Source organism: Brassica oleracea, chromosome C4, assembly GCF_000695525.1.
Source record: "Brassica oleracea var. oleracea cultivar TO1000 chromosome C4, BOL, whole genome shotgun sequence".
NCBI classification, from domain to species: Eukaryota; Viridiplantae; Streptophyta; class Magnoliopsida; order Brassicales; family Brassicaceae; genus Brassica; species Brassica oleracea.
Genome location: NC_027751.1, coordinates 15,882,471 through 15,893,175, shown reverse-complemented (window position 1 = coordinate 15,893,175; position 10,705 = coordinate 15,882,471). Strand labels below are relative to the sequence as shown.

The following is a 10,705-nucleotide window of genomic DNA, read 5'->3' as shown; positions in this document are numbered from 1 at the left end:
TTAATTTAATTTTCTTTCAAAATCTAAATATCTGAATCCAAACTTAAAATACATGAACCCGAATTTTTAAATATCCGAATCCTACCCGAAATATATAAATACTCGAACGAGTTCTATACCTCGATATCCGAAAATCTGAAATATCTTATTCGAACAGGTATCCGAGCGTCCACCCGTACCGATCTTTATCACAGCTAAAACAACAATTATTGATATTTTCTTTATAAATACTTGGAGAAATTTTGTTGAGCTATTGTTTGAATTTATACTGTAGTGAACAAATAATCAAATCCAACTAAACCACCTATTAATTAGTTAGCTGGGCTGAACTTGAGCCCATACAAATTTGGGCTTGAAAAATAAATGGGCCAAATGAAGTGAACCGGTGACATTGATAGAGGGAAGAAACACAGTAAAACCCTAACCCTATATAAATCAAATACCTTCCCTTCACTTGTTCGTCGCCGTCTTCACAAAAAAATATTAGCTTTCCGCCTCCATCGAGATCTCCACCAACTGTAAAGCTCACGTCAACTTCTCCTTAATCTTCCCATTTTCCAATCTGTTGGAAGTTTTTCTTACATAACACTTGTGTTTTGATCAGAAAATGAAGGTTGTCGCCGCCTACTTGCTCGCCGCTTTGAGCGGAAAAGCTTCCCCAGCCAGTGCCGATATCAAACAAATACTCGGATCTGGTTCGTTCTTGCTTTTTCTTACTTAGTCAAATCCTGCAAGTGTATGTGATTCGTATGCTAGAGTTAGTTCCATGTATTATTGTGTGTTATACTTGATTTGATTTGATAGCTATTTGTTGTATACTTAGCGTAGTGGTTGTGTTAGGGCATTTTTGGTGGAAAAACTGTGATCAAATAAGCATCATTTATTGTGTTGAAATGGGACTCTCTTGTGAAAAAAAGAACAAGTAATGGAATCTGACATTGTTTTTATTTTTCGTTTTGCAGTTGGTTGTGAATCTGAAGACTCTCAGATTGAGCTTTTGTTGAAGGAAGTCAGTGGTAAAGACTTGTGTGACCTGATTGCTACTGGAAGGGAGAAGTTGGCTTCCGTTCCAAGCGGTGGTGGTGGTGTTGCCATGGCCTCTGCTCCTTCTGCCGGCGGTGGTGGTGGTGGTTCTCCTGCGGCTGAGGCCAAGAAGGAAGAGAAGAAAGAAGAGAAGGAAGAATCCGATGATGTAAGTTTCACTTTGTCTCTAGCAAAACTTAAAAACATTTTCTTAGTGAAATAATGATGGCTCACTTTGTGTTTTTTTTTGTGTGTGTTGATTTGCAGGACATGGGTTTCAGTCTATTCGAGTAAGGCAGTAATGCTTGTTGGCTTATGTTTTTGTAATCCTTTTCCATTTTATGTTGTTGTTTCTTAGTTTGTACTGGATGGGTTATCTTTTTGACATTTCTGCATTTCTCTTGAGATTTTTAGTTAAATTCATTATCCTCGTGTCTCTTCTCCAAATTCTTGCCTTTTTTCAGATCAACATTCACATAACGACCATCCTTGCCAAAATATGATTTTCTAAAACCACAATTATTGTGAATGATGAATAAATTTGATGTTGGCGATTCAGTTCAATTCGTTTACACTAACAATCTCGCTAGAACTTCAGATTATTATTCTGAAATCTGCATTTACAGATTAACCATCCTAGCTAAATACGATTTAACACCAAAAAAAAAAAACAGTTACCAAAGAATAATGAGAGAAGTTTAAATTTTTTTTTAGGGTTTCGATTCAATATTTTGCAACCTTTGATCTGATTTCAGTCTGTCAATTGCACATCGCAAAAATTTCAATTCAACTCGGCATCTATGTTGGGTTATTTAAGTCTGAGAATTTTCACTTATTTTGATAAGAGCAGAGCAGAAGAGTCTTTTACGTAGTTGAAGATTCCGAAATAAATGTCAAAACCAAAAGAAAAGTGACAAGTAGTCCATAGTTTCTCACAAGAGAGGAATGAGTAAAAGCCACTCTGTGTTTTATTCACTCGCTACTCCATCGATCTTTCACTCTTGAACCTCTGGCTGCTGCTTCTTTCCACCTGATTTCATGTACCAACCTATGGCACCAACAACAGCCACCACACCCGCCACCACTGCATAGTTTCTGTCCTTGTCTTCTGACACTTTTGGCCCTGATTCAGCCGATGCTGATGATGGTGGAGATCCACCACCACCACTAGCCTTGGCTCCACTTGCTGCTTGTTCTCCCGGACCCTAGTAGTTCATCAGAATGTTAGACTGTAAATTTTATCTCTTTTACTTGATAGAGATAACTTGGCTGGCTACTCAAGTTAAACGAATCATTACCTGTCTTGCTATCTTCTCAAGCTTCTCTTGCTCCATTTTCTGCAACACCAATGTAGCTTGTTCAGGAGATTACGGAGAAAACCCATATATAACCAAGCTAAAGAAAGCGGAACAGCATATGACTCTTAAACAGAAAGGAGAGTAAGCGATAAGGTTAAAAATAACAAGGGAAATGGATCTAACTCTTATGACAAACTACACTTACTTTCCTTAAAACAAAAACTAAATATTAATTAGGGGATCGATAAAAAGGAAAGTAGATGAAAATTTCGCTTCAAGGATTCCAATTTTAATAGTTTACGATAGGAGACAGATAGAATCAAGGGACGTTTTCATCATCATCAACAAAAGGAAAGTAGATACCTTTTGACAAATCAAAGTCACTCACGTAGATGCAGAGAGAAAACTATACCTTGATGAAAACATTCTCAGCAGCTTTCTCCTCTTCGCTAAGAACTTTTCCGTTAGAGAACCTCCGAGAAACAAATCTGAAAGCGCTTCTTGTTGCCATGGTGATGAACAAGTATCCTCCCTCCTGTGTATACAAATCATGAAAACATTAACTAGTGAGCATCAAGCAAATAGCTACTACTTTATACGATATGTACAGTTTTCCTCATCTGATCCAACTTAGAGTTAAAAACAATGTATGGATTAAGCACAATGAGCTCAAAACCGTTACAAGCGAAACAAACAAGAATCTTAAACTCAATCGGCAAATCTGAGAATCAAAAACCTAAACACTGATACAGCAAAATGGAAGCAGAGAAACGAAAACATATCTCTGCAAAATAATACTTACGACCGACCTTTAGATAATGGTACCTAAACGGATATATATAAAACGTAAGCGGAGAAGCAAAAACCAAATCGTGATCCTAACTAAAGAAACAGGGAAATGAAACAAAATCTCTAGAACCATATACGACCTCGAGAACGAGAATAGAGGAATCTAACAGGAGAAGATGATCGGAAGGGAAGAGAACCTGGTTGATGGTAGATCGTTAAGGTGCGTCTGGCTGCTATTGAAAACCGCTTACACAAATGAACAAGAGGTGTGGAAGCTCAAGGAGAGAGATCTACGACAAGTTAACTGGGCTAAATATTATAATAAGTGTGCCCAAATATATTGTTACTAATTGTATGGGCCTTGAATATACATCTGAATTTTTTTTTTTCACATTTCTATGTTAAACTTTTCAAAAAAGATGAGATTTATAACGTATCTATCTATCTATCTATCTATCTATCTATAATAATAAAGTTTACTTATCTCTCTCCTTAGTCCTCCACCTCAGCATCAGAGTATGGGGCAAAAACCGCCACATGGCATCATCTTTTACTTTTTTCGATTATGAAACAATTGAGTTTTTTTAACTGAGCTATTATTCTCTTATCAAACTGGGCCTTAGGAATTTAGGTTTATCATACCTCTCTCCTTAGCCCTCCACCTCAGTATCAGAGTATGGGGCAAAAACAGCCACGTGGCATCATCTTTTACTTTTTTCGATCATGAAACAATGAGTTTTTCTAACTGGGCTATTATTCTCTTATCAAACTGGGCCTTAGGAATTTAGGTTTATCATCGTTAACACAACTGCTGGGTTCAATAGCCTTGACTTTTGGGATCTCGAAACCTCCAAGCAACGCCTCTGTAACGTCTTCAGTTTTCGCCTAGCAGATACATTTATCAAAACATTAACGTCGTTCCTACTACTTCTCCCACTCTTTAGCATTAACTCGGCCTCATCCACTCGAAGCTCCGTCTATAAATGTTTTCCTTCTCTGTGATTAACAGCATCACTGCAACGGAATCCCAAACAATGGTAACCCCTTTCTCCTGCTTTATGCTTCCAAGCATGGCCGATGTTGTCTTGATAGTTGATGTAGAGGTAGTTGTAGTTATCATTCGTCGCTTCTATTTTTCAGTTGTTATAACGGCAACTTATTAACTTCACACTTCTCTTGATTCATCTTCCTTTTGTTAAACACTGCTCATCCAAGGTTTACCGTGCATAGCCTTTACACATTTGAACACCTCCTCAAGAAAGGACCTATGTACAAGCTTAGTGGAAATGAAAGGAAGAGAAGAGATTTGTAAGATTAAGAAGAGGGAATGTGATTCTTACAAGAGATCAAGTCATGTGTAGTAGATCGAGATGTCCACAATTTCTGCATCATGGGTGATACACCCAAACTCTATTTTTATGTATCAAGCTTTTCAGTTCACTATGTTTTTGTGTCTTTGTGTTTCTCTGTTTTAATTTTGAAACTTATACGGAACAAATGATTTTCAGTATTGATTTGTTTTAAAGCCTTTTTGGGGTGAATGACTGTTGTGGCTATATATGTAACTAACATCTCTATAAATGTCGTCATGCAGGTGGACCGATTGTCTCAACCTTTGCTAATGCTTTCATCCTGCTATCATTCGAGGTCACGGAAGCTATGAAGATACGGCCACAGGAGAACCATGCGACACATAGCGTGCGTCTTTGGTGATGGGCTTCTTGCTATGAAGATTACCCACAAGGGTTCCCTAGACCAGGTAATATTAATTGCAAAAATTAGCCGTTTCCATTTTCCTTGCAGACACACATTGTCAATCTTCACTTGCATTACACTACACAATTCAATAATAAATATGGTTTGATTACTTAGTCACATCATAGGTTTGAAAATAGCATAGAGAAGAGTGTCTCTAAACTCATAGTTTATTCTTCCTTTCACTTAAATTTGCAGCCAAGCATCAGTATCCACTCAACGACAGTGTCATGATATACTACGACACATAGGTCTAGGTGTATGTGTAGGATATGCATGGAAAGAAGTAAAGAATTCCAACAAGTTCCTTGATGATTATATGGTCAAACAATACAATTTAAAATAAGGAGGCTTTTGTTAATTTAGATTGGAAACTGTTTAACAAGAGCCTTTTTGTTAACTTGTATTAAAAGCTGTGGACATTGTTTTTGACTTTAAGATCGTTGTAGTCAAATGAACAAAATATCTATTTTCAATTGCTTTTGTAGAGTGCAGTTCCTCTTCTTAAGGTTAAAAAGTTTTCTGAAAATTGTGTTTCTATGCAGTTACATGTTATGTGGTGATGTATACACATCTAATGAATTGTATTTGCACCACATTAGCTATAGGTTCCATGCTCATGGTTTTGGTATAAGTAAACTCTATAGAGTGATTTAGTCATGTTTTAAAGATTTTTGTACAGTTTATCAGTAGACTTTAAAAATGTGAACAAAAATAATCGTTGTGTACAGTATTAATTCTCAATGTTCTTCATGTACTCCCTGGAAAGGTTTGTTTCCAAGATGCGTTTTTGTTCCTTAATGAGCGAGTAGCCTGATTCCAGCAATGCTTCCACCTTTTTGCTGTTCACACAAACTCTTTATATGCTCTCAAGGGGAACCAATGATTGAGAATTTTGTAAGAGCAAGAGAGGAAGATCATTGTGAAGCTTGTGATGGCATTTACTTCAAGAACTGAGGAACCTCTTTCGTCGTTTTGCGCCTGATAAGAGTTTTCCCTTGAGTCTCTATGTTCTGTTATGAAACATATTGTATTGTCCTTCACCTCCCCAGATACATAGATTGCCGAGATAAACCACAATGTTCAAGAAATGGTGGGCTGATATTAATCACTGGATCTAAACAGAGTATAAGGAGTCATTCATTGCCAAATAGCAATCAATAGAAAAGGGTGTCCAAGCGAGATCAAGGAGTGAATTTGGAAGAGGGAGAAGATCGCAGTGACAGAAAATTGAAACGTAAAGAAATGTTTGCAAGCGCCATTAAACGCATGTTGTAATTGGTGACATGGCTTCAAAAGCTTTGAAGGCATTAAGAAAATCCTAAAGTCTTCATTTCCTGAAAACTATAAAACATGAGTTTTATTTGAAGTCATTAAAGTTTTTACAATGCTGGAAGCCAAAGATAAAACTCATTACCAAACAGAGTCTTTAATTGTTTTCAAACTTTGAAAAAAATAATAATATACTTTTTCTTACTTTTGTCATTTTCCTCCCCAAAATAAAATGTTAGAGCTTATCCATATGTACAAAATTATAAAATATCTCAATAATTTAATAGACCTTTTTTTAAGTTAAGAGAGGATAACAACAAAAAATTGTCAACTGAGCACTTCTAAAGTAATATTTGTGATTCAAAAAGATGTATATTTTAAAAAATGTACACATATTAACAAATAACATTTTGATTACCAATGCATTATATTTTCTAACTAGATATTCCCCCTAATTTTAAACCAATAAATTTTTTAATAACTACAATTATGTTCTTAAAGTTTACAATTTATTATCAATTAATACATTCAAAGCTAAAATAAAAAAATTGACAAACTAAATATACAGTTTGATGGACTGTCTACACACTCCCATTAATACATGACCAACCAACCCTCAAATAGAACAAGGAACATCATTAATTGGAAAACAAATGAATAAACACACATAATCCTAGACAACAAATAAAACAACACTGTCATCCAAATTACCCAAATCGGAGTTTATCAGAACCAGAATTTTATCACATATGACCTTAACTTTGTTATCCTAACTGAACCAAAAACTAAAAATAACTTAACCAAATCCGAACAAAATTTCACGAATAACCAAATGATTTCTTTATATCTATAACGGGGAACTTGAAATAGAAAAAACAAACCAAAACTGAATTGAAAACCAAACACCAAAGCCTGATAACAATTCACAAATATACACAAAGCAACAATCTAATTAACAAAGGACTTGAATATTTATTCATATATATAATTGTTTATTTTAGAATAAAAATATTATATTTATTATTCAATTTGAAGTTAATTTTTTAATTTTTTATTAAATTAAAATATATTTTAATATAAAATAGTTTTATTGTAAACTCACCCGTCCGTAGGGCGGGCCAACCACTAATTTAACATGTTTTAAAACAATGTGTTTCCTAATTTATATTAAAACTAGATCTAGACCCGCGCAACTGTATGGATATTTTTTTTTCTTAACTTCTTTTGTATTAAATGGTCTAGTATATATTTACAAGTTTAAATGTATTGCGATATATAAAATACTATGATATAAATTTTAATCATCCTAATTATAATAGCGTAGCGGTGGGTCATAAATTTTTCCAATTCAAAATTGTAGAACCCTTTAATTTTTTTTTTTTATAAACTCACTAAGATATAAAAAATATTAAGAATTATAGTTTCTATTTAAAAAATTGTTAAGAAAATAATCCCACATTGTTAGTGTTTATTCCCAGATATTGACCCACGACTATTTGAATATTTGTTTTCACTTAAAAATTTTAGTTTGTACTAAATGGTATAATATACATTTGTAAATTTAAATGTATTACATAATTAATATAACACATAAAACATAAATTTTTTATTTATTAATTTGAATAATTATCCTGTGTAGTTTAAATCGTATATTATATAACTTTGTAACAAATCCAATATTTATAACTAATTGGATTTATATATATGAAAATATTATACCAATAATTTTTGAATAGAGTGTTTTCTATTTTATTTATATATATTATATAAATTGATTACGATGTGTCATTTTTATTTTATCATTTATTATTAATAAATATTTCTTTTTTAAAAAAATATATTAGAAAATCTATTGGAAAATGTATTTTGGTTAAGTTTCTATTAAGAAATATATTATTTATATTAGGAAAGGGCAATATATATTTAATAATATAGATATTAAATTAAGAAAAGACAAACTACTAAAAAGTAAGTTCAATAAATACTTCAATGGCAAACAAATGGATATTTCTATTTTGTATTTCTCTTTTAATAATATAGATTATTTCCATTTGACAAATTTACTTTCTGGTTATAAACAACAATCATAAAAATTAAATTAAATAAACAGTAATGGAATAAATAAATAAAATACGGGAAAATTTAAATAAATCCATCTATTTGTCAATTAAAATACATAAGGATATTTTAATTTTCTTAATAGAATTAATTTAATAGTTATTATATGGTTAAAGTTTCGTAGAACTTTATATGGATATACCATTCTATGTAATTTTATCCCATTCAATAACAATTTGATTGCAGAAAGTCCTAGATGTAAAAAATTTGTATTATTATAATATCTGTTATTTTTTTGAAAAAGAAAAGGGTTAAATCCGGGTCTATTAAAGACACAGACCTAACTTCCGGGTGGAGGTACAGTCCACGGATAGACCCTCTCCTGTGCATTCAAATGAGCCGAAAACAATAGTCCATATCCGTGTGGCCAGCGGGGTTCGAACCAGGGTTTGCCGTATTGGGTTTATTTCCTTAAGCGCCACTGGACTACCACCACTGGTTAAATAATATCTGTTATTTCTGGAATGAATCTCTCATTTATTTGAACTTCGACTATTCAAGCAAAGGGAAAAATAATGAATCTGAATCTCGCGTGCTTCACCAGAAAGCAGTTTTGATTGTTTCCCAAATTAGTTATTACCTACCCATATGCACTTGCTTGAAGATGATTCAACCTCAAAACCAATTTTTGAATCATTTACTAAAACACTAGATGATAACCCGCGCCCTGCACGGGGTTATTGATCAAAAGAGATTATAATTTTTAAATTATATTGTTTAATTTAACAGCAGAGTATTGCTTTTACAATCGAACAATACTAACCCTCACTCTCCGCATTGTCTTAAAATGTTTCACATCGGCTACGAAGTTAAAGCCCGCCATGAGTGATGTGCAAACTCGAAAGTTTTGGTAAGGATGTTTTGAGAAGGAGACGGTGGTGTGGAAGTGTAGCTATAAGGCCATGTATTTATAAATGCAATGGATGGGTCTAGGGTATACTTGCATATCTAACCGGTTATTTTAATTTTTGTAACAATAATTAATATAGAATTTTGAGAACGTACCTTATTCCTTGATCGTCGAATCAATAACGTTAATCACTAATTCAGAGTTATTATGTACAATCAGAAGGTAATAAAAGCGTTGAAGCTAATTGGAAAAAATAATATTTTGTCTTCCTTATTTATATTTCTTAATTGATCTGGATGTGTACTAAAGTGAACCGATGTTATATTGTTTTCATCTTCTTTTGCAAGAAAATAATAGATTTGTTGGGTTTCACCGAATACGGTGAACATGAATTCTACATTCAAACTATACTTAATGCATTAAATTAATATGGAATTTTGATAACTTACCTTATTAATTGCTTGTCAAATCACATGGAATAATAGGAAACAAAGAGTTAATCTGGTCAACGATATTTAGTTTCAAATCAATCAGTTTTGAAAATATGTAAGCAGACTTAAAATAAAATGAGTAAATTCATGATGAAAGAATTTCACCTTGCGCAAGGTGATCACGTGATATCAACTTTGGAAATATGTAAGCCAACTTTAAATCAATCAGTTATCACCTAGGATCATATCATTAAATTTGGTTGCTACAATTAAATTTTAAATCAATCACTCTCTTTTTTTACGTCTATATGAATTGGCAATAATTGACGTGATTGCCAAAATCGGTTTTGATATCGAATATAATCATAAACCTTTTCAGACCCATAGTTACATTCAAACATTTTTTAAACTGGCTTTGATATCGAGTATAATTCAGACCCATAGTTACATTCAAACATTTTTTAAACTGGCTTTGATATCGAGTATAATTCAGACCCATAGTTACATTCAAACATTTTTTAAACTGGCTTTGATATCGAGTATAATTCAGACCCATAGTTACATTCAAACATTTTTTAAACTGGCTTTGATATCGAGTATAATTCAGACCCATAGTTACATTCAAACATTTTTTAAACTGGCTTTGATATCGAGTATAATTCAGACCCATAGTTACATTCAAACATTTTTTAAACTGGCTTTGATATCGAGTATAATTCAGACCCATAGTTACATTCAAACATTTTTTAAACTGGCTTTGATATCGAGTATAATTCAGACCCATAGTTACATTCAAACATTTTTTAAACTGGCTTTGATATCGAGTATAATTCAGACCCATAGTTACATTCAAACATTTTTTAAACTGGTTTTGATATTGAGTATAATTCAGACCCATAGTTACATTCAAACATTTTTTAAACTGGTTTTGATATTGAGTATAATTCAGACCCATAGTTACATTCAAACATTTTTTAAACTGGTTTTGATATTGAGTATAATTCAGACCCATAGTTACATTCAAACATTTTTGCATAGATCTTTTCATGCGTGTACCTTTCACTACAAGAAAACACATCGAATTCCGACGGAGGTTCCGACGGACACCAAGGTCGTCGGACATTTGTGACGGAATACTGACAAATTTCCGACCAAATCCAAAAAAATTA

The 10,705-nt window shown here is 33.0% G+C and overlaps 2 protein-coding genes across 3 annotated transcripts; one reads left to right on the top strand and one right to left on the bottom strand.

Moving 5' to 3' along the window:
* Nucleotides 1-440: 440 nt before the first annotated feature.
* Nucleotides 441-1,463, top strand: LOC106339404 (60S acidic ribosomal protein P2-2-like). Its single transcript, XM_013778205.1, has 4 exons — nt 441-518; nt 605-695; nt 963-1,192; nt 1,291-1,463. The coding sequence occupies exons 2-4, from the start codon at nt 608-610 to the stop codon at nt 1,315-1,317; spliced, it is 345 nt and encodes a 114-aa protein (XP_013633659.1). The 5' UTR covers nt 441-518; nt 605-607; the 3' UTR covers nt 1,318-1,463.
* A 377-nt stretch (nt 1,464-1,840) lies between these two features.
* LOC106339554 (uncharacterized protein At2g27730, mitochondrial-like) lies at nt 1,841-3,416 on the bottom strand. 2 transcript variants are annotated; one of them, XM_013778384.1, is made up of 4 exons: nt 3,308-3,416; nt 2,734-2,856; nt 2,322-2,360; nt 1,841-2,228 (listed from the first exon to the last, which is right to left on the bottom strand). In XM_013778384.1, the coding sequence occupies exons 2-4, from the start codon at nt 2,830-2,832 to the stop codon at nt 2,019-2,021; spliced, it is 348 nt and encodes a 115-aa protein (XP_013633838.1). In that variant the 5' UTR covers nt 2,833-2,856; nt 3,308-3,416; the 3' UTR covers nt 1,841-2,018. The 2 variants fall into 2 exon arrangements, with proteins under 2 accessions (XP_013633838.1, XP_013633839.1); XM_013778385.1 differs by having other exon boundaries at nt 1,873-2,228; nt 3,251-3,330.
* Between the last annotated feature and the right edge of the window lie 7,289 nt (nt 3,417-10,705).

Excerpts from the sequence above, each read along its gene's own strand:
- LOC106339404 (XM_013778205.1), top strand. The coding sequence starts at position 608 with ATGAAGGTTGTCGCCGCCTACTTGCTCGCCGCTTTGAGCGGAAAAGCT. Across the intron at positions 696-962 it reads CAAACAAATACTCGGATCTG|TTGGTTGTGAATCTGAAGAC; the intron begins GTTCGTTCTTGC and ends TTCGTTTTGCAG. Across the intron at positions 1,193-1,290 it reads AGAAGGAAGAATCCGATGAT|GACATGGGTTTCAGTCTATT; the intron begins GTAAGTTTCACT and ends GTTGATTTGCAG.
- LOC106339554 (XM_013778384.1), bottom strand. The coding sequence starts at position 2,832 with ATGGCAACAAGAAGCGCTTTCAGATTTGTTTCTCGGAGGTTCTCTAAC. Across the intron at positions 2,361-2,733 it reads CTGAGAATGTTTTCATCAAG|AAAATGGAGCAAGAGAAGCT; the intron begins GTATAGTTTTCT and ends TTGGTGTTGCAG. Across the intron at positions 2,229-2,321 it reads TTGAGAAGATAGCAAGACAG|GGTCCGGGAGAACAAGCAGC; the intron begins GTAATGATTCGT and ends ATGAACTACTAG.